The sequence below is a fragment of the Anser cygnoides genome, chromosome 11, assembly GCF_040182565.1.
Source record: "Anser cygnoides isolate HZ-2024a breed goose chromosome 11, Taihu_goose_T2T_genome, whole genome shotgun sequence".
Taxonomy (NCBI): Eukaryota; Metazoa; Chordata; class Aves; order Anseriformes; family Anatidae; genus Anser; species Anser cygnoides.
In genome coordinates this window covers 2,878,974-2,904,501 of record NC_089883.1, presented here as the reverse complement: position 1 = coordinate 2,904,501, position 25,528 = coordinate 2,878,974, and the positions used below count along the sequence as shown (strand labels likewise).

Sequence of the window (25,528 nt, the reverse complement as noted above, 5' to 3'; positions counted from 1 at the left end):
AATACATAATTTATGTTGCAAAATAGAGTACAGTACTTTGTACTTTAATAGCTTTTCAATATATATATATATTTTAAAACAAAGAAAGGATGCATTATTTAGAAGTTATATGTCAGCTCTTAAAATCACATCCTGTGCTAAATCAAAACCTAGCCCAGTTTGCTTGCATAACATTTAGTTCTCCAGTTGCCAAAAAAGCACTGTTTGATGAAGGCCATTTTTGTTTTTTCATTTTTTAAACAAAAGGATCCATTTTGTCTTAAAAATCATATACATTTACATTCAAGGGTAATCACCTCTAGAAAAAGAGCAAAAACATCCCCCAAAAAACAAGTTAATTAAATATTGAACAAAATATAAACAACCTTGGAAAAGGTGATACTATCCACGTGTAATTCTATACATATATGTATATATGAACAGATATAGATATATGTATATATAATACAGCTTAAACACTTAAGGAACAAAAAGGAATTCAATAGTAACAGCTTATACTTTTCTCTACTCACTGCCATGCTCCAGTTCAAGTGCATCAGCACACTTATTCCTCTCTCAGTACTGACTACAGCACACTCCAGATAGCCCAGCTTCAGTCACAAAACTTAATTACTCAAAGAGAAGACATTATAAGGAGCTGGGCTCTTCCCACGCTATGCCCTTCCCAAAATCAAAACGGTAAGGTTGTAATTGACCTGCTAGTAGTATTTTATCTGATCCCACTTAAAAACCCCTGTGATCTGAAAAACAGAAAACATCCCAAACCAAACACCCCCACGTCAGAGGAAATTTACACTTACTGGATGCCTGTTTGCTTTGGCTATCTTTTGCATAACCCAAAAAACAGATCCTGTTCTCACACAGCGGTTTTACAACCGTGTAACTGCACCAGCCCCGATCGCTTTGGTGCATATGTCCAGCAGCCTCACTGAAAAATGATGCGATTTGATACAATACAACCAGATTGTGTTAAATCCCGGAGCTTCAGGGTCAAGCTGAACAGTACAAAAGCGAGTAAAATACAAGGTTACGACATGTGGAGTACTAAGAGCGTAAACACTGAGAGTGATTCCAGATTTTTAAAAGATGAAAAGAAAAATCATGCTCTGCTTCTCTCCAGCACCAAAACGGAAAGAAAAGGAAGTTCTTAGGTTTCTAAGAAAACCATTAAAACTTATAGGAGTCTCAGAGGCAGGCCCCAAGGGGAGAATTTCCTGGATTAAAGAGAATCATTTTGCTATGGATTTCTATCTTAAACGACTTGTTGCAAGTTAAAAGAGACTTCACACATGATGCTTTTTAGCCAAGCCTGCTGCTTAGTTAAAATCTCACTAACAAAAACACAACTGGGATTGCATATCCTTTAGGCTTAGTGGGTTACCTTAAGCTATACAGAAGGGGGGGGTTCTCAAATACAGCATCATAATCATGCTATGCAGCAGTGCTAGAAATGACCCAGGAATGGAGGACTGAAAGGAGTGCGAGTCTGGGAAATAATCCCTTGAATAAAGTAGGAAATTCACTGCAACAGTTCACATTGCCTCACATGTAGTGTTCGTAAGGTCTCTCCTCACCAAATTCTCTGTAGACCTTTGAATTAGAGTAATGTATATTAAAATTGTAACAGGATTTATATACCTATATCATGCTGATGTGACAGTCAGGAAACAGTACTGCAAAAACAGCTCCAGAATGAACAGCAGGGAAAAATGTCAACGAGAAATGGGCTACACTTTTAAGCTCGTTTTAAAATTCACAAAGTTTCAGTTCTTTGTCTTAAATTAGCTTGCATCTCAGAATAAAAGATTGTTATGCCGACATTACAGTAAAACATCACTTCACTTCCCCAGGTGAAATCAAGTACAATCAGGACAGTATCAAGCTGCTGAAAGGAAAAAAAAAATAAAGGTAGGATTTATCCTGGGGACAGAAGAAATAATTGAAAAGAACCTGGCATCAACTGAACTGAATCCAAAATTTAAAATATTTAGGAAGCAGTTTAAAAGTGTTTCTTTTTAAAAAAACAACTGACATCTAGACAGGAGATGTGTCTAACTTGTGACTGACTTCTCAGAAGTGAGACACATCCCCCTCATGAAGCATAAAAACTATACGATAACATTTAAAATGTAATCTAAGTTGTAACCATCCAGGTGAATTTTTGCTGTGTAGTACACCTTCTAGTATTATGTAATAAGATACCTAAGAACACACTGTAAAAATACATCAATTAGATCAGAATGCTTTTAAAATGTGAAGTTCTGGTGCTGTAGAAGTATGTTATTTCCAGTTTCAGCTCCTCCCCCAAGAGAACACCCATGGTACTGCATTACACCACAGACATTTGATTTTATTTACATCTTAAGCTTTAAAGTTATTAGGCCACCGTCCTTTAATTTCCTGTATGGCACCGAATTTACTTTAAAAAAAAGTGTCTCCGTGTGTGTGTGTGTGTGTGTGTGTGTACACATGGCAGGCACCAAAATGCAGTGTTCCATCCTATTTTCTCTAGTTTCCTGCATCTCCTCATTCAGTAAAGCAGCCAGTTGAGCAGAGTTCTGCAGAGGTCAGTTACATCGCCTTCAGGGCAGCAATGCGGGAGCCCAGGTTCTCCTGAAGGTAATACAGTAGGTGGAGTTCATAGTGCTCTCCCGACTCGGGTACCCTTATACTGTGTCTCTCCTGAGGGTAGATCTAAAATATAAAATAAAGTCATGAGTATCCACAAAGGTTTTGGGCCCCGATGTTTAAACTGGTCCCCGGAGCCAGGTTCAAAACGTGCACGTGATCTCCCTGCACTAGCTCTGTGTGCACTCGAGCTAATACATTTCCCTCCTCCATTGCCTGAACCTGGAGACAACCCATTGCACTCTGTAATGCAGCTAGTGCTTAGCTGGAGGCGATCAGCATGGCTGAACAGAGGCAGATCCTGTTCAGAGCCATCACGTAAATCAGCATGCTTCCAGTTCTGCAGCACGGCGTAGGATACCTGGGCTGCATCTGCACAGAACCAGCAGGGTTTAATTAAATACATAACCCTGCTGTACACTGCACAAACACTGCTGTACTGCTTCCAAACTGCAGAGCTCCTTGGGAGCTGCCTTAACTGCTCATTTGCCTAATAATGTTTTTGTTTACTCCTAAAGTCTCCCCTTTAAAAAAAATGCTACACTCAAATACTAGCGTTTTATCCTAGAATTCCAAGCTGCCATGTTACAAGCTGGAATTTTGTACTCCTCAAAGACAGATATAATATTTCCACGTCCTGGTTCCAGCCTTACCTGTAAGTCATACGGTTTCCCAGCTCTCACTAAAAAGCTGAGCAAAATACTAGTGTGTGCAAAGTGAACATTCTCATCCAAGAACCCATGTAGCAGCAGCAAACGGTTTGGTCTGAGAAAAGCAAGAAACAAACATTTCTAAATAGCATCCCACAATCTGCCAGTCATTTCACAGTCCACAAACACCCCTCCAAAAACACTCAACAGGAAAAACGTTAGCATTGAAGAGTGACTTCGCTATTGTAAATCGCTCTGAATGGACCAGCAGCTGGTCCCAAACCGATCTTTTCCTCCTCTACAAGTTCTTCCTGCACATGCACATTACGGTCAGACCTTTCATCTGTACATCATCATTTTCAGAAGTATTCCTTAGCTTGGGCAACACAATGGCTTAACATTTGCTCAGAATCACTGCTGGCTTTCAGCTCTTTGGCCAGAGAGCCCGTGATCTCAGCCTGCTCTGCAGACAACTCCCTGCTGATACAAACTGAGAGCAGGAAGAAAGCATCCTGATTGACTGATTTTTGTCTAGCTTAACTCAACTCTGAAGTGCTAATCATATAATTGGGGATGTGTTTGTCATTTCTTTAGACATAAAAGATGGTCTTTAATTACAGCTAGAATAAAAGGGATTACTTGGAACGGTCTGTAATTATGCAAATGTTCATTCAAGTCTATTAAGTTTATTAGTGCTGTTTTTGTTTTAATACTAGCATTTATGATTCCAGGATTTAATTGCCAAGAACAGGGAGATAAATATATGTCTGTGGGGCTTGAACTTCCCTGACAAGAATAGAAAGGAAGAGCCAGAACCAAACTTACTCAGAAGGAAACTTCTCAGCTTGCATGGCCACCGAACCTAGGTAATATCCCTGCTCGTTGTGATCCGGGTGGCCCATGTAACGCTCCGTGTAACCAGTGTCATAGAAAATCCACAGTGTGACGGGTGCTCCGGCAACAGCAACCTGCAAATTCAACAGGGCTCTCAGCATGGGAAGGGGAACACCGCCGCCTGACCTGGGGATCTCCCTCTCTCATCTCTATCCCACCACGACTGCAATTGCCCAAAACACACCAGCAAGCGCTCCTTACAATCCAGAGCCTGCAGCAGAAATCCTCCCTTTCTTCCCTCCCACAGCTTTTATTTACATATATATACGCATATGTCAACATATATATATACATATATATATATACGAGCAGAGTTCAACTATAGACTATGTGTACTGAAGATCAGGCAGCTGCTGAAAACCAGGAAGATCCTATAGACAAATCAGAAGCAACACTAAATATGCCAACTGCAAGTCCTGCTGGAGGCAAGTGGATTTTGTTCAAAATGCAGAGCGCTCTGCTTTTGGGTCACAGAACCTTCATTTAAATAAATGTCTAACAGAAATTGGCCTTGAAAGCTCCCCAGTACTCAGCAATCCCCTTTGGATACCCACCACAAACTTGCAGAGAGGCTTGTGAAAAAAGACCAGCTAAAAACAAACCAAAGCCTCTTCCTTGGCCAGGTATTTTTAAAAGTAAAAATACAAAGATTTTCAAGGACTTGAGAAAAATAATGATTAAACCTCCCAGGAATATTGAGGTTAGACTTACGCAAAGCAAGAAGACCCCCAAAGAACAAAACACGTCCTGAGGCAATATTCAGCTCTTACCACATCTCTGCCTCTGACACTTGCCCACCAATGGTCTGACCATTTGCTATAGGGGCCTCAAGTCACATAATAACAAGCACCTCTTTTTGGTACCTCTCCCCGCTGCCAGGTTGCCCTGTGGAGCACACTGCTACAAATTTGATCTGGGAATAGGTCAGACCGGAGGAGGAAGAGACGGTGGTGTTGTTTTTCAGCAGGATCGTTTCCCTTGGTTGGTTCACAGCACAAAGAGCTCAGCTGGCACAAAGCAGGCAACAGCTGAGACTATATGAGGTACCTTCAGCACGTGATCTCAGATTGGTGGAGCTACACCAGCACAGTTATTGCAAGCTCGACAGTCAATCAGTACAATGAAAGCTCTTGCATGCAGTTCTAGAGAGGAAATATCCTTCTGTGTTCAGCTGAATGGAGCAAACTGTTGTTCCTCCTCACCCCAGCCCACAAGAACAGACTCTCGGAGTAAAACTGGCCTACTTGGACTACCCCACACTCCTCTTAGATGCCTGGTTTCCTGGACACAAGTGTGCTCTGCACAAAAGACCCTGCCTGCATCAATGCGGGTAGACTCACGGACAACACAGCACCTTCCTGTCAGGTCAGGATTATGCCTGGCTCATCTGGAGCTGGGGGAAGCAAGTGAGCACAGTGATGGTGCAGTCACACCACACTCCCCTGAGGATGAAGGCTGCAAACTTGTGTGGAGAGGTGGGAAAGAGCAGCACAAATATAATTTTCTGATTTGAGACACCTCTATCAGTATTAATTAGAGGGGCTGCACAGGTATCACTGTCTGTGTTTGAAAAGCCGAATCACGCAGCTCTTGCAGTACAAACTCAATGTGCCTGCCAGCCCCGAACACCTCTCAGAGCCCAGCAGTGACAGCATGTTTACAGAGGAAGAGCATCTCATCCCCACGCTCCAGACAGAAACACAAGTGCAGAAAACTGAAGAGACAACCTAAGATCACAGAACAACTTACAACAGCTCTTGCAGTACCCACTGAATGCTGGTTTAAAAAGGCACTGTGGCTTGCTAGCAAGCACTAGCTTTAAAGAGTGTATAGATTTTCAGATGCTGTCTGTGCAATATCAAAAGGATAACCAAAGCCTGGAAGCCTAATTAGAAACACTGTGGAAGGAATGTATGCCAGAAAAGCAGCTTTCATCTGAACTCACCCAACTAGAAGATTCTTGAAGAAAACAGGCAGAGCACTGTGTCCTCACTTGCCTAGAGCTAGCTCAAAAGTCTTTGTGCTGTGAACACCTGAGGGAGGTCACACGATTAAGGGGAAAATTCTGTCTGCATCACCAGAATAAGTACGCAATGTACGAACATACCCTGAAGATATCTGACCTCTGCATTAAAGCCATAAGAGAGAGGTAGCCTCCGTAGGACCAGCCGTGAATGCCAACACGGTCCAAATCAATAAAGTCATACTGGGATGCTAAGTACTGCAGCCCTTCCACTTGGTCATCGATTTCAATTTGTCCCTGGGAAGGGAGAGAAAAGGCAAGTTGTAAGTTCCAGACAAAAGTTACATTCTCAGGATTCCCAAAGGCTGCACAGCACCCATCCAGACACCAGCACTCCATTGCACTGGGCACGTTAGAGAAAGACGACCCCTTTCCTAAGACAATAAATACACGCTAAGGCACCTAATAACTATCTTTTTCTTCATTTACCTCCTTACCTGGGGACAAGGAAAATTTCTCAGTATTTTTACTTTTTGCTGTACAAAGGCAAGGCAGAATTCCAGCTCCACACATGAAAATGCTCTTCCCAACAGTGAGCGCTACACTGCAATGCCAGCAGAGCCTGGCACAGGCTGCCCCTGCCAGTACACAGGGCCAAACACGTTCCCCCTCTCCAGCCTGCCACAGGAACTGCCCCAAGTAGTAACCCAAGCTATGGAAGAAACTATCCTGCATTGTGAGAGCAGCAAAGCATTTCTGCTCACAGAGTCAGAGATCCCCTTACGAATCACACTCCCTTGCAGCTGACAAGCTTGACAGCTCAAAACCTGACCCCGTATACTTTCCACACCGAGCATCTTTCCTCCCTCACTTCCACTCCACTCAACTACATGTGGTTTCCCTCCCAAACCTAGGCAGTGTCACACAAGCGATGCTGGGCGTCTGTGCCGAAGTGGTGCTTCAGCTCAGATAAAACCGGGACTCAAACCTGTCTCTGGCTGAAAACGAAGAACCTGATTCAGAGCTGCACTTACCATTTTGTATTTAAAGGCTCCTTCAAACTTCAGCCCTCGGTGGCAGGATCCCCGGTTATCAATGACAACAACAACGTAGCCTAAAGAGGCCAAGGTGTTCAAACGGAAATATTTGATTCCTTTAAACCGGTTGTTCACTAGCTGTACCTAGAATAGAAGAAGAATATAAGCATTTATATAAAGAAATTCAGAGGATACCTACTAAGCCAATTTCGTAGCAGACCACAAGCAAAGAGAGGGAATCCTACAGGAGGGATCTTGAAAGATTTACATTGTAAAAATGTGCAAAATGTTTACAGTAAATAAAATCTGAAATTGGCTTAGTAGGCTATCCCCAGCACAGAGCAGGAGCTGTGCACACAGGAGAGCTGGGAACGAAGTGATCCAGGCCAGCCCACCCCACCGCTCACAGACTGCACTCACCTGAGGCCCTCCGTAGATGAAAAGCACAGTGGGGTACTTCTTCCCAGGTTGCAGATTGTGAGGTTTGTACATCATCCCATAGAGTGTAAACCCCGTGGAGCTCTCAAAGGAGAACACTTCTGGGGGAATGTAATCGGGTAGAGGGCCTGCCACGGGAAGGAACAAAGCCTGGATTAACAGGGAATGGACAAATAATGCAGCTCTGCTCCAGCCCTGCCCCAACACCGCTCCTGCTGCATCCCAGATAACGCAGCTCTCCCATGCTTCCAATGGATGTGGCTGGGACAAGGCACAGACTGGAAATGCCCCGGCCCTAGAGGAGCTTTCTCAGCCCTGTCATGTTCCCATTCCTGTTCTCCTCTGAACAATGGTAACTGTTCTCCACTGACAGACACATTACAGATATGCCATCCCTTCCTAACTCCATTTAGGATTCGCAGCATTAATACATGGAAAGCATAGGATTTGGTCTATGCCTCAGGGAAGGAGAGATGAAAGGTAACAGAATCATAGTGGAAAAATAAAAGCCTAAGAGCCAGCTCACAAAGACATGAGCAGACAGCAGCACAGAACTACTTAAGGAGTGAGTGGCCCTCCCCAGAGGCCCAGTAGCATGCTCACTAACACATACTTAGCACAAGAGTAAATAAGCTCACTTAAACCCACCCCCACTAATGATAAAACTTGCTTTCTAATCTTTCTACTGGCTCCGGCAGTAGAAACTTAATAATTTCCACTCTAAATTCCTTCACAGCCAATTTATACCCATTTGTCTCCAAGCTGAAAGTGTCACTCCTTAAAGAACTTCATCTAAGAACTTCTCACACGAGCGTGAGCTTCACAGAGAAGCCAAGAGTTACCCACAATAGCAAACCCAAAATGAGCATATTCTGGGAAATGTTTCACTCTGTGATCCTGGTTGTCCTTTTGCTGCTCCTTAACAAAGCTGTTACCTGCTGAATCTAAAATGGTAGCCCAGAACTCCTTTGTCCTGTGAGCTGCATCATCTTCAGGTCCTGCCAGCCGGTAAAGTGACACACAGTGTGGGCTCTTCTGGTTGCTGTACTTGCTGATGAACATGTCACAATCCTAGAGAGAAAAAGAACGTTAATTGTGAATTCCTCAGTACAAGCAAAAGGGATAAGTTCTTTCTGCATTTTGATCTTTCAGATGTTTAAAAACCAAATCAACCCAGAAAGTCTGGGCTCTTTTGTGATAAGAGCAGATAGGCTCTGAGAAGCTACAGTCCTCATCCAGATTCAGATATTAACATCCCAAAATCCAAAAAACACCTGCAAAATCAACAGCGGCATGGGGACCTTGCCACACACCCTTTTCTGGACAGAACAGTCCCAGCTGAACAGGTTACTGCCCCAAATACCTGGAACCCCACTCAACACTGCCACAGGCTCATCTCCTCAGGTGACTGTTCCATAGCCCATTTCTGGCAAAAGGAGCCAGGCTCAAACAGTTTCAAACAATTCAGCCTGGCTACTCTTGTCTAAGCTGAAGAGCAACTTGAATTGGGAGGTCAGATCGGTTTTCCAGAGGTGGCTGCACACTTACCGTACAATATAAAGAACACATCGTGTAAAATCTCCTTTTATTATATTTAAATACAAGCTTGTCTGTTGATTGATGAAGGACCAAGTTGGGTGATAAAGCACAACACAGCCAGCCAGCCCTTCCTACCCAGGGCCTCACAGGCGAACGGTACCTGGCTGACACAGCAGGCATGAGAGTAACCACGCTCTGTCAGTCGCTTCACTTCTCCAGGATTCTCGTAGTTAACGACGTACAAGTGATGCTCCAAAGGCGAGTCTTTTGTGCCTTGAAAATACACCAGTTTTTTGGCTTCGTCTACATAGATCTGTCAAAAACAAAACAACACATCCCTTAATACTGAGTTTTTGAAAGAAAAGTCCCGGCATTCTCTCCCCACCTAGCCTTCTCCCCACTGCTTCCATAATTTGGAGTTATAGTCCAGCAATCTGTAAGGAACAAGCCAAATGACTATTCTTGCTGTCCACAACTCTGCCAGTTATGAACATCAGTTGCCCCTTCTTTCTGAGCAGACAGTAAAACAGATTCAAACGCAGGTCTACTTGCACACTTTGTCCTCTAGCCCCACTTCCAACTACCATTTAGAAAGGATTTTATCACAGACCTTTACAAACTCCGTATCAATCCAACAGTCCTCCTTGAGCTGCTGTTTCATTCAAATGGTCATAAAATTTAGCCAACTTAGAGCTGGAAGAGCAGCAGTTTGGGAGCATTCCCTAACTCCTTGTCCAAGTTCAGAGGCTACATGGAAAACAAACATTGTGTATTCTGGCTAAAGAGAGACAGGGCCAATAGATTTATTCTGATCCCTCCAATAGGTATCTCCTGGCTCCAGGACAGCAGCTGAACATCACCACGACATTTTGGTTTTCATGGAACACGTGGAATTTCCTCACTGATGCTTTAGAGAACTTTTGCTTCCTTCTCTTTAAGGCTTAAACTTAGTGGGAAAAACTTGTTAGGAAGTTAAACACCTAATGTTGCCTGTGACGCTCTCCTTCACTGCCAAAAAGGAGCAGAGCCTCACTAATGCAACATGTACTTATCTGCGAGACCCCAAAGACCATTTCTCTGCAGTGCTGTCCTCCAGCACGTGTGTGTTGCTTGCAAGATATCATACAGCAAGAGCAGATACTTACATTTGACCCATGTCTCCCAAGCACTTCCCATTCCCCACTGGTAATGGCTATCTCCTCTTTGATGGGGCACTTGAAGTCACCTGCAAAAAACCCACATACAGAGATTTTACACTTCCACGTTTTACAGCACACACAGTCACAATTATACTTTTTTCCTTCCAAACATTTTTGCTAGGCTGAACCCAAGAGCAACGTGGCTTTGCAGAAGACCCACACCTCTGCCAGCTCTGGAGACAAGTGTCAGGGCTGGTATATTTAGCACCCTGAACCATGTATCAAAGGATTCACAGGTGCTCTCAACCTGAGGGCTTGGCTAGGTTGCTTCTTGCTTTTTTTTTTGTTTTAAAGCATTTTGTCATTTGCACAGAAATGAGGTTTTATACTGAAAAAGGTGGAAAGGGACTCTCAGGTGTCAAAAATGGAGACTTTTGCTTTGGGGTGGGAAGCAGATCTGCTTTTATAAGATGGCTTCATTTCCCTTGGAATGAGGGAGATTTAGCAAGAAAAAGAAGTTGGATACATTCACAGAAATCTAATGAACCCAATATAATGCTTTCTGGAAAGAAACAACAACACAATTGCATAAAACTAGGACCTCTCGTAAAATAAGGTGTATTTTTTTCTGCATGCAGAGCTCAGCAAGTGCCTTCAACACACAACAAGTAAATTAAGTATCACAGCATGAAACTGTAAATGAAAGAACACATACTGTGGAAAAAACATTCCAGGAGCTTTGCACACAGTTATACCATGTATTTGAGCAAGGCCAAACTTTGACTGCAGCTTGGAAGCACATGGTCCTTGAATTTTTTTGCTTGAAATTACTCTTCCTGAATTTCCACTTGCAACAGCTGCCAGTAATTTTCTCCTACTAACATCTCTGTCTATACAGCAATACCATGATTGTTTTTAAGAGCAGATAGGAATTCTCTGAATAGTTGTCATATCATAGGTTTTGCTGCCAAGCACATATGTTCATTTTAAAGGGACTAACAAGTGGGCCCCCTCAGACAGGGAGGCCCTCTATGGACCTTTTTGCAATATGTTCAAACTGTTCTTTGTCAGCCTCTCTGCTACAATCTGCTTGTAAAGGCTGACAGGGACTATGCTGGTTTTAATTCCAAACACGGGTCTTGAACCAACGTGTATCTACTGGATACATTGGACCCTGCACAGAGAAAGCCACGTTATTGCTATAATGATTAACCTACAGCAGTGAGCAAACAAACAACCCCACCATTGTCAACTAAGTAAGCTAAGGGCATTTTACACCATCACAGCTCATTTCGTATCTGATTTTGTGAAACTCTTCCCTGTAGTCAACAAGGAAGAATCAAGGTTGAAGCTAAGGCATGCTGAATACAGAATAACCCCTGTACAATTTCAAGAGCACAGCAAAGTGCTTTCCAGGGCAACAAGAGGAGTTTCCAATGAGACAATGATTCCTGCCACCTGGAAAGACATTCATTTCCCCACTAGTCAGCAGCAAACGCCCAGTGAAAGAGAATAATTTCACTTACTTGGAGCAGGGAGACCTCCAGATGACCGCTTATACTTGCTCTCCTTCAAAACCGAGGTGACTTTGTATAGGTGCCGGAATCCCGTTTTACATTCGGAAGCAAAAATGAACTCTATCTCATCTTCATGGGTTTGAGGGAAAACATAGAAGATATCATGGATCTGGGGAGACAGAACAGTGGATTGCTGTTATCAGCAGGAGGCTGGCACGGAAGTCGCATTTAAGTTCCTCTGACACAGTTCACACTAGCAGGTTGTGGCACACTCTGTCCCTTACTGGGAAACCTAATAATGCTTATGAGCCAGGGGTGTCTGCACACAGCAGCCACATGCTGCGCAGATCCTGGCTCATCTAACTCTAAATCCTGGCCACTGAAGGAATTGAGAAAGTTTTTATGCACCTGCCTGTCTGGCTCAGATACGGAGATGGGTCCAGCTCTGCAGACAGCATATGAGAGCCACCCAAAGATGACAGAGCTCAGTGGCCTCCTCCGTCCAGTGCTATCTAGAAACCCAGAAGGGAAGGGCTATTTAGAGAAAGATGAGCTGTCATCATCTTCCCACTCATGAAGATGCCAGCTCTTCCATCAAGGGACAATCGTTTGAGGCATTCAGAAGCATTTACCTGCACAGTACGAGGTGCCAGTAAAAAACGACTCCAGCCAGTAAAGATAAGGAAGACAGGACAACTCACTGCACTATCCTGAAACCACGTACACTACTACTAAAAAGAAAATAGTATTATAGACAGCACTTATAGCATAGAGACCATTCAATGGAAGGCTTTGTGACCACACTTTCTGCTGAAAGGTGCAACTACCCTCCAGTGACTGTAGCTCTCAGGCTCTCCTGCACCCTGGTACACCTCCAACGGGATGTCACTTTAGAGACACTGATTTTAATCTGCAGAACTGTGAGCAGCACTCCTTTAAAGTGTTAGCCTAGCACACCAACGTCCATTATCACACAGCACTCGCCCTACAACACACCTCCAAGAACATTACACAGGAATCTATTTCACCAGAACATACGTGGTTAAGGAGGGGTTTCAGTGATTATTAACAGACTTTTGAGATTTGATCCCCCAATATCATCTGGAAACATCTTCACTGGCTGACGAATGCTTCATCTGCTGGGACTGCTGCTGGTGAACAACTGCACAAATGAGCTGGACGGTGTCAGTGGGTAGAGGGGCTGCCTGGAACACCAGAGTCCTGGGCTCTGTTCCTAGCTCTCTGATCACCAAGCAGCCTCAAGCAAAGCAGCTCTCCTTTCACATCCCAGATCTTTTTGTTCTCTACACGTTGCGAGTTCTTTACACAGCAAGAAGAGGCACAGAACTTGCACAACAGGAACAGTCTCCTAGGCAGCACAACACCACCACCATCGCTCAAGTGCTACAGATAGGGTCTTGAACAACAAACTGTCAGACAGTGCTAAAGTTGAAATTCTTACATTTATCCAGATGTCTGTTGTTTCTTCATAAATTATGAAAGGTGTAACAGAATCTGGTACAGTGTCGATGAGTTTCTGTCTCTCCATTGCATCATCTTCTACTGGGATGAATAATGCAGGAGGGATCAAGACTATCTGAAGTCGAGTTTGGGAGCGATCCAGTAAGATGGACCAGACACTGTTGAGGAGACAGATATTAGAGAAAATAACATGCAACCGTGAGTGTTAGACAGATCTGAAAAACCTCAAAACTATTACCACTAGGAATCTCAGGGGAGTCAAGAATGTTCAATCCCAGATTAAGCAAAAAAGCCACCTGTAAAATCTCACCCACAAAAACAAACCTCTTCAATAACTTAGGAACCTATTTCACTTCACTTCAATATTGCATAAGCACTGCAGGTTGAAAAGTTTAATTAATTCTATTCCCCCAGAATTGGATTGTGCTTTAAGGGAGAAAAGAGAAAAAAATCAGAGGGGCTAATGAAGCGGAAAAAAATTAACTGATGTTCCAGGATACTTGTGAAAATACTGTTTTAAATCTATACCTGGCAAAGAATAACACTGGCGCTCAAATGAATTGGCAGGAGACCCTGCCATGCTTCTGACTTTACACGTAGCTCTAAAAATAATCCTGCAAAAAGCAAGACAATGGAGCAAATGTGTCCCTGCATTTCTTCCACATTTGAAAAAAAAATAATGAAAAGGTGAAAGTCAGCTTTAGATTCAAGAGCTGGAGAAATGCACTTCCAGAGAAGTTTCTGGTGAGTTAGAAACACTGTACTACATCATCTACAGGGTTAAAAATGACATGCAAATGTGAGTAGCACTTACAGCAGGTTTTCTGATCAGTAAGCCTGGTCAGCAAGGATGGTCCAGTGGTTAGGGCGCTAGCCTAGGGCCTGGGGGACCTGGGCTCATTTCTCTCCTCAGCCACAGACTTCCTGAGCGACTATGGCAAATCACTTAGCCTCTGTGGACCTCAGTTCCCCATCTGTAAAATGGGGATAATAGCACTGCACTCTCTCTCACAGGGATGCTGAGAGGACACACACATCAAAGGCTGTGAGTGCCCGATACCAAAGCAGTAGGGCCAGGTCCCGGGGAAAGAGACAAGGAGGGCTGCTTTAGCTTGGGAAAAATCGCCCCCTTTACACAAACATGTTTGTAGCAATGCAAAAATGAAAGCAGGCTTAAGCTTGAAGACAGGGACCACTACATTCTGCTTCTAACTGTGTTGCCCCAAACCCTCTAAGCAGAGACAGGATTAACATACGCACTATTTTCCTTCTGGCGTCCACCCAGCTCTAGCAATGTACTCTACTCCTTCAAAGAGGATCTCGAAGGGCTGAACTAGCTCTTTATCCACAACATCTGCAATCTGTTGACAAAGCAGCAATTCAGTGACACTGAGATGAACCCGCACAACCAGTTTTCATGCACAATGAGAGTCTGGACACAGAAGACTTCTTCTGTGCAGCTCACGCAATTTAGATTGTTCAGTTCAGCCTTTCCAACACAGGGGCTTCACCCCATCTGTAGCCAGACACCAGAGCAGCCAGGGCTAGGACTTGAGAAATCTGGATTCTGCTCACAAATCCATCGCTTGTCTCGGACAAGCCACTTGAACAATCAGTTTCCCCCATGTAAAATACAAAGAGGGGGAGAGGGGGATTTGTACCAAGCTGTTTTGTAAGGTGTTTTCACTGGTAGATGTTCAACATCCTGCATAGCATCCAGTTATCAATGTGGGTCTACATCATGACAGGCAGTTTTGCAGTCTGTCCCCGCTGGGACGAGGCACAGTGGTACCCCGAGGGACCTGACAGCTTTCCCTGACGTTGCTGGCTGATGTCGGCATTGCTACCCCAGCAGGTCAGTGTTGATGGCTGAAGTAGCTGCGTAGAGGATCCCAATAATGCATGGATGTTACTGTGTCTGTTTGATAAGATTAATTTCCCAACTGTCTGAAGATCTTGGACTGGGCTACGGAAATTTCTGTATTTGTTAAAAAATCCTGGAGTGAAAGCAAAGTTCGTCGCTCTCACGTGTTCGTGCTTTTATAAGGCGATATATTCTCTCTGCAATCACATTTTCCCCATACCTGCAGCCAATAAGGAGATCTGTCACATAAGAAAGTCTAACCGTCCTCACCTAAAATATTCTGCTCTGCAGCCAAGTTCATAAACCAATGGTGGGGAAGAAAAGGACAGCCTTGAGAAATACTGCTGTACACAGACACCAAGTATCTGCAGAGGAATGAGCGATGTGCACTGCCTCCAGAGAAGCCATTAAGCTAACACAACATAAGGAAGTTTACTTATACTCAAATGAATTTTACCAAAAAGATTCACAGAAATAGGATTTATTTAGAAAACAAGCAGAACATGGAACTTACTCTTCCTTCTGCATTGATTGTCACTTCAGATATCTTGAAAGTGACCTTTGGATTTGCTGTACCTATGAAAACAGATGTTAGCAGTCAGGCACCAATTTGTGTTTCCAAGAGGACAGACTTGAACTGATGGATTATTGTGGTGTTACTCATACTGAACTGGAACAAGCAAAGAGCACAATGCTCTTTGATCAAACAGCCTACTTGCATACATGAGAGAGAGCAAAGAATCAGGCAGGGAAAAAAAAGAGACTGCAGACATGAAGCAGACTCATTGATGTAGTTCTGCAAACTGATCTGATCAAGAGCCATGCTACTGTCACAGTCTTCTCTCTCACAGTCAAAGGATGCACGTACAAGCTGGAAGTAAATGCACAGGAGTAACCAGGATATCAAAGCAAGCTTTGGTTTACTGTTTGGCTGTTACTGTTGAACAGAAAGTGGTGTACAAAAAGTGATCCAATGCTACAAAGCATCTTAAAAAAAATAAAGCAACTCATTCTGGAACCAAAGACTATTTCTTTCTGCATTCTTATAAATCTATTGCCATGACTAGCAAAGTTAAGATAAACTACTTATCTGTGTTGAACACGGAAAACCCAACTAACTCTCTGCAGAAAGCCTGCCCAAAGCAGCTGTACAGCACCTGAAGTGCTAAATGCTGGGGCCTGCAGCAAATGCGAAGAATAAAGCAAAAAGCTGCTGCCAGTCAATCCACAAGAAGCCGTATGTGGTAAGTTCCACGTACTCTGAGCATTCTCAGTGCTGCTGTGAGGTACTCCCACTTCATCGACCCAGTTTTACACAGAAACTGATGCACTGAGGTGAAATGACTTGCTTTGGGCCACAGCACTGTCCTATTTAAGTACTTATCTTCCCCCTGGTAAGACACTGACTCAGGCTTTGCCCTCATAACAACCTGCAGAAGAGTGCTATGGCCCCTGTGGCTCAGATTGGAAACTGAAGCCAGAGATTAAAACTTTGGTTGTTTTAAAAGCATTTAGGCTTTGGTTGTCTGATTTTCCTAAACTGCTGAGACTCAACACTGAATAAAACTCTGACGAAACACCCTCAGAAATCGAGGCGTACGCTAGCGCTGAGAAAACATGAGCAGTCATCTCTTGCTTCCCAGGCTGACACAGCCTCTCTTCGTTCCTCGAAACAAGCGGTAAATCAGGATCATAAGCAGAAAACGTTTACTGGTGGATCAGGGAATCGACAAGACCTGAAGCTAATTCTGCAGCTGGGGCTGGTCAGTGATCAATACGCCCTGCTGACACAGCAGTGAAATCTCAGAAGAGCAAGGGTCAGGCTGTTCAAAATGGCCCTATACACCTGACACACGGCAGTGAGGTGGCCCTCAGCAGGGCCGCACGGGTTTCACTTGTCCACTTAACAGCAGCACTCCACTTGATACGCTTCACTCCTGCCTTCACTCCTTTACTGTTGAGGCTTTCACATCATTTACTGTTTGAAAATACGACAGCAGCAGGTTTTTTCCTGGCAGGCTGCAAGCACGCAGAATTTTCAAAGCCCAACAGCAATCACGGAGGCCAGAGTACTTCAGAACCTGAGCTACCAGGGCACCAGGTTACCAGCAGCTAAACAGAAACCCTCCCCCCAAAAAAACAAAGCAGTATCATTTTGCAGCTATTCCCTCAGAGACACAAGGCTGTAATGAGAAGCAACTTCTCTGTGCCAGGATCTGAGAGAGCAGCTCCAAAATAGCGACGATCAGGTAGGGTTTCTGCCAGCTCCTGCGAGACCTGGACTCAGAGCTCTTAGTAACCACACGGCTGGAAAGTCAGTACAGCCACCAGTGACTAAGCTAACCTCCACAGCAGCAGTTTTTCCAAATTTCCACCACTTGGACGCTAATTCAAGGACTACACAACACGTCTCCGACCCCCTGCTCTAAGCTAGGAGAGTCCCCGGTCTCAGGCACCTGGAATAAAATGTGCATCTCCTAGAAACAGAGACGCAAGGTCATCAGGCTCTCACCAGTTTTGGGGTACCGGAAGGAATCTGTTCTTCTCGTCTCCAACATTGGCGATGTGACATGAATAATTTCCACCTCCGACTCATCGTTTTCTTCATAAAGAATTCGAAGAACTTTACCCCCATTCAGTGCTGCAAATGAATTAAGATTTCCTGGTCAGAGGAGATCTCGTGATTGGTATTGCAGAAACCAGCATTCTCCCAACAGACAAAGCAGGTTGGAAGGATGAAGAGAAGTCTGTGATTCATGTTTCACTAAGCAAAACACCCCAAGACTCTTACAACTCCTATCACTATTGTGAGAAGGGAAGTCTCCTCCTCCAGTAACTTGTGCTAGCGAGGCTCCTGTACCACACCCACCACTGCAGATGCTCGTAACTCCTTTTGAACTATAAGGTTCCTATCCTGGATAAAGACAAGTAACAGAAAAATGAACTCTGCCCTGGACAGCACAGCTTGGGGGCCGCTACCTCTGCCTGTCAGACACACTGGATCCAACACACTTACTTGGCTGTGCCTTTGGGCTCCACCAGTAGCCAGTGTATCTGTCAAACTCCTCCTGCAGCACAAAAGTAGCCACGCCAGCAGATTTTGGATCCTCCTCAACATTGGCCAGTTCTAAAAAAAGACACAGAAGAATTAGTTCATGATGTACTGCAGAATCAAACCAGTTCTGCGTTATCCCAAACATGGCCCAAGTTCAACCCCCGGGGAACAATTACATGATAATAAATCTGGCTTCTCAGCAGACTTGCTTTCTGCTTCCACCCTGCTCTGTTGATTTATTTGGGAAAGATCTAATCCTCTCTGACACTGCAGCTTCTTTTAGGAAAGGAAAGCCATCTCCCCTCCTTACTCCTACTCAATTAGTCTCTGGATTTTCCATGTACTCATCCAAGAGAGAAAACATTCTACCTGAGCTCACAACTTTTAAGAAAATCAAAGAAAAAAAATCTTCCTGAACGACTGACACTGAGAACACCAACATTCAGAAAAACAAAATTATCAGCACTTCATTCACTGTACAGACCAAAAGTAACACGCTTACATAACATCTCAACATGATGACATATCCATAGGGCTTCAATATTTTTCCTGTTACCCTGGAGGTAACTTAGCAGCGCTCCATAAATAATTATCATCTGAGAAGGAGTCATTGCTACAGTTTATTTTTAATGTACTTACATAATATTTTAATATCTAACATTTAAATAAGCTAAAGCATTATTATGAAGTGTTAGAAATTTTAATTTAGCTAAAAATTAAGTGATACAGTTTAAATACATGAAGTGTGATTAAATTGCAAAACACAACGGATTTTCAGACATTGGTTTATACACAATTTTCCATTTTCCTTCCTCCAGGATACGTGTCTAAAAGGGAGTTGGAGAGGGTTACAAAGCACAGACCTAAGTTACTGAGTCTGAGGGTACCAGCAGAAGGCACGGTGCTATTCAGAAACTGTCTGTATTGTTTCTAAAAAGCCCCGCAGCCTGACTTCACTGACAGAAACTTTCCTCCAGTTCTAATCCACCCACAGCTCCTTCACACAAAAAAAGACTGTTCCAGTGTTTAAAAAAAAAAAAAAAAAAAAAAAAGGCAGCATGTTTCAGGAGAACAGCCCTTCCATATGTATTCAACAAATAACTCATTCTGACAGATTCTGGTTTTCCTAGTTCCACAGGGAAAAGAACCATCCTACAGTATTTGCCATGGAAGAAACATGCAGAACATGACAAATAATCAAATCCCATGTAAAGTGGATGGTGGCCATTCCCTCAGATTTCAGAAGAACCCCAGGTGCCATTGCTTAATTCAGCACAGCAAGAACAAGTGCAGGGGAGGTACAGAGATTTTAATTCAGGATTCACTACCATTGTGCACAAACGTTAGCCTCCTCTCTTCTCTGGTTTCTATATTAGATATCCAGATGTCATTGCTGTGGATAAAGGCAATCCAATTTGGATCAGCTGGACAAAGCTTGGGATCCATCCGGATATTCGGACAACTGGTCTCTACCAGAATGGGTCTTAAAGGCTGTTGCTGTTTGAAAGAAGAAAAAGAGAATAGTAAGCAACGAAAAAAAACACATACAGGAACTGAACTGGATTATCAGGTCTCTAAGATCACAGCAGTGTGGATGCTGACTTCAGATACACAGGTTTACACGAAAGCAAGCCATTTTCAACATACGAAAATGCTATGCAGATATTTTATAGGGATAAATGTGCTTCTATCATGGTTGCACAGATCCCACCAGGATCTCTTTCACCAGTGCTGAGGATTCAAAAAAAATAAATCAGACAAATCAGACAGATCAGAAATCTGAATCAGAAATCAGAATCCTGCCACACTCAAGAACAGCATCCTAAAAACAGACAGGTAGAACATATAATAATCTGGTCTTCCTAAAACAACTCCGGATACGGTAAGTTCCGCCTGACAAGGACAGACAACAAGCATTTGTTATAATATGAAATGGTTTCAGCTTTGAAGTCCAGGTTCAGCACACACAAAGAGCAAAGGCTGCTTGTTCTTAAAGTTAGACAGCCAAATCTTGTAACACATACAGCACTGACCGCTGAGCAGTGACCTCGAAGCCACAGCTTGTGAAGAAAAGTTGCCTCTGACGTGACTTCTCGCTACATGAAAGAGCATGGAGTATCCCAACCATTGTGTTGCCTTTTATTGGCACTGCTACTAACTAAAAAATCAACGAAATCTGGTGTCATGCCTTGCCACTACAGTTTATAACGCTTCTTTTCCATCCATGTTTCTACAACCATGGAAATGCACCCCCAAGGGGGATTTCTCCATGTCTCAACCGTTGTCAAGGCTACTTGCCTCATCAGCGCAGCAAGAACTTACGCTCGTGCTCTTTGCTTCTAGCTTAGAGGAAAGAAGTGCTGTGGTAGAACAAGAGCGCTGAGTAAACTCACAGTGAATCCATGAGGACCTCCATCCTTCACATGATAAATTCCACTCCCAGCCTGAAACAGAAAGGTGCCGCTTTCTCGGTGGTAATCATAGGAGGCAATCCCAACGGTGCCGATTCGCTTCCTCTCCCGAAGCAACTCCTCTTCACGAGAGTACATCCCATAGTCCAGGATGGCCTGAATACGGGCAGAGAAGCACAATCAACACCCCTGCTCTGCATTTCTTACTATACTTTCAGAGCATCTTGGCATGCCAAGCTTCCAGGACCAGATGGCTGTGCAGACACCCTCCTCCTCCTCCAGCATCCTGCTGGCAGCCAGGAGCCCACTCCTGCTTGTGCCTCTGCCATCAGCACTTGTAGGTGCAGGCCATAACTCGATCCCACACATCTGTGAACCTGAGAGCCACTTCTCCCTTAGCACGACTGGCACTATTTCCAACACGCACTGGTATGAGAAAGATCAGACTGAAGGCCTGTTATTTCTAGAACAAGTAGGACGGTCTCTGCTAACTTCTGCAAAGATACACAGTGACTGGTCTGGTGGGAGGAGAGCACAGCATGAATTTTATGGCTGGCTGGCAGCCTCAGGAAGCAGCATGGGGAAACAACACACCTAATTCCACGCGGGGTTTGTCCCGCCTCCTCCAACCTGCCATGGTGCATGGGGGACTTGTGCAGGCTTGCTCTGCACACAGGTGAGAAGGGGACACGCGTCCCAGCGAGTGGGAAAGAGATCCTCTGCTTCAGCATGAGTCACGGAGCCACTGACAGATCCTCAGGGGGACTCATCACTTCCCCCTGCAAAACAGCGATTATGGGAGACTACAGGCTCCTTCAGCAATCCCCAGGATCTCACAGCAGAGAATCTGGTGCAAATTAGCACTTGCAATCTCTCCTGGCAAAGCAGAAATCAGCCAGCACACACATTTTTTTATGACGCACAAAGGCTGCAACTCCAAACCCTGATGAGAAAGCCGTGCTTGTTTTCGAGATGGCTGCAGAGTTAGCCAAGTACAAGGAGAACCTTAAAAACATTTAAGACCATAATGACGGCTTACGGGTGCAACCTCAAAGCCTGCCTACTTGCTGTGCGGCTAAAGAGCAAGAAAGAAATCAGGACCCACCGGAAAAAGATCCAAAAGAGGCTTCCAGGAAAGCAACAGGACGGCAGCTTTGTTTATGGTTTTGGGAATTTCAGAGTAGAAGAGCGTGTTCTCCCTGTTCTCCCCAGACATGGCTATTGTCGAAGTGAGAAGAAAAAAAAAAGTATTAGCTTTCTGATAATAATCCAAACACTCTCAAAAGATGCTCAGGAACAGTTTCGCAGGCCCTGCCTACCAGAGGAAGTACTGACAGTCTCTGCACTGCAGCCTTGCACCGGGAATTCCCTGTTTCACAAAAAGGTAAATCACAAAGGAAGAGAACAAGGAACTACACCTACGCTTACCACACGCTGCCTGAAGCATATCTCCTTCTTTTTGGGGGGCTTATTTTATAAGCTTTTAAATTCAAGAAGGTCCGTTCTGCTCTTTCCCTTGGCTGAAATGCTGCACAATGCAGCTTGTGTTTCAAAGATAATGCATTTTTAGGAAGGTTTGAATGTCTCTTTCCTGCTCGTCTCCCTCAGTGCTGTTCAGATTTCTGATAGCTCCTGCCAGGGCATGTGGGGATCAGCCCAGAGGGAGCCAGACATGCACTGAGGAAGGCCAAGCCTAACCTTCAGCTCAGGAAGCGGCACACAGGAAGCCAGAGCTCATCCCAGGAGGATTAGCCCTGCCAGCTTTAACCCATCACCCTCAATGTGCTTGAACTCAACTTTATTTAAGGACTATGACCCCCCGTTCTCTGAAAAATGGAACAGAGATGAATCAGCAGCTTCGCGACAGCACATCTAGACTTGAAACCACAAATCAGAGCTAAAATAACTAGCCTAAGCAGCAAGCAATGGGGCTAGAACAAGGTTCTGGCTTCTGGTCCTTTGTTCTAGCCATTGCTTCTCACCCAGATCCAGATTTTCATGGATTTATATTCAGCTAGTGCAGTTTTTAACACAAGCACTCCTCTACCACAAGACCTGCTCCAAGAAGTTTGCTCACGGTGCCATTTACAGTGCCAAATCACTTCAAGCACAGCTGAAGTCAAACCCCAACGGCCTCTGCAGTGACAGTTTAGTCAAGACACAGGCTGTCCCAGCAAGCTTACCCAGATAGTAGATCCTATCAGAATGAGGTCCTTCAGGATCATTTTTCTTAACAAACGTGAAGTCGTGTGGGGCTTTCGCCATCATATACCCATGATACTTCCGCGTATCCGTGAGCAGTTTCCTGAGCTGGCTCCAGGAATGTCTCTCTACGTAGTAAGGTTCCAGTTTGGGCTGTTCCTCTCTCTGCTCCCGCTCCTCACGACCCGCCGTTTCAAAGATTTCAAGGCCCGGCTGTTCAGTTTCCATGGCTGCTGCCATGTTGCATGGTTCTGGAAGAAAAAAAAAACCACTGGAGGTTCAGCATTGCCTTTCAGCTAACGATCGCTTCAGATTCCCAAATCACAACACAGCAAAAGCGTGTTAACAAAACCACAATTTCATGTGGTAAAGAAAAAATCCTGCTGAAGGAAGAGGACAGTGGAGCTGTACAAAAGAGGCTGCCCAACACTTAGCCTTTCAGAACAGACCCACACAGATTTATTGCTGTTTGCCTTTTTTCTCCACCATATATCAATTACTCAATTCAGGAAGACTGGGGACAAGCAGCTGCTCAGAGGAAACAGCATCAGCAGCTGATTTGGAACCACCTGGCCATACCCAGCGGGCCTGGGCAACCATTACTGCCCTATAACTTCTTGGGTTTGCGTCTCCTTTCAAACAAAGCTCTGAAGGGTCAAACAACGCCCATCACTGTTATATCATCCCAGGCACGGGATTACAAACGCTGTATGGATGAGACTCTTCCAGAAGCGTCAGGCAACACCAGAAGGTGATACAGAGAAAAGAACATTTTGGAAACTGATTTATCTGCAGCATAAGTCCTACCCTCCTGAACGGGTTAAGTTAACAGGTATTTCTTCCTGCAGTTAGCTGGGCTTTACAAAGCGTATCTGAGCTAGACAAAACGGCCCACAAGTCCTGCAATAGGAACTGAAGTCTTTCTACCACAAATCCCAGATCCGAGTGCAAATCTCAAAGGATCCCAGCTATAAACTCCCACCGCGTAATTCATTACCAGGGACACCAAGGTGTGGGGATTGTCAACCCTCAATTTCTTTTTCTAAATATAAAATAGAAAGGCTGCACAACTGCTTGGCACGCTGCTAGGGAACAGGCAGAGCCGGGTGGCCTGAGCCTGCCAAAAACACTAATGGGAAATAGATGGAGCGCTTCCATCCCGCGCACAGGCGCTGAAGGGCCACGGGATCTCGAGGCACGGGCTAGGTCGGCACAGCTACCGGGGGCAAAGCTCCCCGATGGAGCTGCTTCTCCTGGGGCTCTGCACAGCAGCAGAAAAATCCCTTCAGGGATGGGGGGAGAGGAGGCTGCCTGCAGCTCGGATCTGAGCTCGGATCAAGCCCCTCTCAACGCAAAGCGCTAAAAGCGAAGCGGGGCAGGTCTCAACCAAAGGCTTGGCCCCACCTTTACAAATACAGAAGCAACCAGCCCGGGCATTTCCTTCATCCTGTCTGCAAAACAAGAATAAAGCGGGATTTCGGGCACCTTTGTCCTACGTGCAACAAAGCAGTTTCGGGCAGCCGCTAACACCGCCGGCAGGCCCAGCGCCCCGAGCCCTGCGCAGGAGGCAGCGGGGGGATTTCGGGGGGGGGGGCCAGGAGCCCCCCAGCACGGCCCCAACAACGAGAACCCCCCCCCAGCCCGACCTCCTTCCCGCAGCCCCCCCCCAAAAAAAGGAGGAGGAAGGCGCATGGGGGGGGGGGGGGGCTCCGAGCAGGGCCGAGCCCCGCAGCCCGCAGGGGGACGCGAGCCGGGGGTCCCGAGCTCGGCCTGCCGGGGCGAGCCTTCCTCCTCCTCCTCCTCCTCCTCCTCCCCGGCCCCACTCACGGCGCTGCCCGGCGGCGATGCAGCCCCGCCGCTGCCGCTTCCGCTTCCGCCAGCACGGGGCCGGACCGGGCCGGGCCGTGCCGGGCTGGACGGGGCTGGAGCGGGCCGGGCGCCCTCCGCCGGCCTGGAGGAAGCGGCGCCGCCGAGCCCCGCCGTGGGGAGGTGGGGGCGCCGCCTGCAGGGCATGGGGCGTGCAACAGCCCCGGTGTGCAACGCTAGGTGTGCAACAGCCCCGTGCGTGAGGCCGGGTGTGCAACAGCCCCGTGTGCAACAAGCCCATGCACAACACCAGGTGTGTAACAACCCAGTGCGTGACACCGGGCTGTGCAACAACCCCGCGCGTAACGGCAGGGCGTGCGACAACCCCGTGCACGATGCTGGGGAGTTCAACGACCCCGTGCGCGACACTGCGGTGTGCAACAGCCCTGCGTGCAATGCTGGGGCGTGCAACAGCCCTGTGAGTGACATCAGGGCGTGCAACAACCCCGTGCATAATGCCAGGGCGTGCAACAACCCCATGCACGATGCTCGGGAGTTCAAAAACCCCGTGTGCAACAGCCCTGTGCACAACACTGGGGCGTGCAACAGCCCTGTGAGTGACATCAGGGTATGCAACAACCCTGTGCACGATGCTAGGGGCGTGCAACAACCCTGTGGAATGCAACTACTGTGCATGCAATGCTGGGACGTGCAACAACGCTGTGTGTGATGTTGGGGCGTGCAACAACCCCATGCACAACACCAGGGCATGCAACAACCCTGTGAGTGATATTGGGGTGTGCAACAACCCTGTGAGTGATACTGGGGCGTGCAACAACCCGGTGCACAACACTGAGGTGTGCAACAACCCGGTGTGCAACGCGGGGCTGACACACATTGAGT

The 25,528-nt window shown here is 45.6% G+C and overlaps 1 protein-coding gene across 3 annotated transcripts; it reads right to left on the bottom strand.

Annotated features, from left to right (window-relative positions):
• Positions 1–2,329: 2,329 nt before the first annotated feature.
• Positions 2,330–24,755, bottom strand: DPP8 (dipeptidyl peptidase 8). 3 transcript variants are annotated; one of them, XM_048076273.2, is made up of 20 exons: positions 24,647–24,755; positions 22,801–23,070; positions 21,723–21,835; positions 20,600–20,773; positions 19,535–19,703; positions 18,168–18,278; positions 17,664–17,792; positions 15,666–15,727; positions 14,548–14,648; positions 13,268–13,445; positions 11,815–11,974; positions 10,295–10,374; positions 9,310–9,462; positions 8,546–8,681; positions 7,593–7,738; positions 7,170–7,316; positions 6,280–6,432; positions 4,104–4,246; positions 3,282–3,393; positions 2,330–2,694 (listed from the first exon to the last, which is right to left on the bottom strand). In XM_048076273.2, exons 2-20 carry the CDS (start codon positions 23,057–23,059, stop codon positions 2,572–2,574), a joined length of 2,649 nt encoding a protein of 882 aa, XP_047932230.1. In that variant the 5' UTR covers positions 23,060–23,070; positions 24,647–24,755; the 3' UTR covers positions 2,330–2,571. The 3 variants fall into 3 exon arrangements, 2 of the variants coding, with proteins under 2 accessions (XP_047932230.1, XP_047932231.1); XM_048076274.2 differs by lacking the exon at positions 24,647–24,755 and adding an exon at positions 24,305–24,444; XR_007168177.2 differs by having other exon boundaries at positions 2,611–2,694; positions 6,296–6,432.
• Positions 24,756–25,528: the final 773 nt, after the last annotated feature.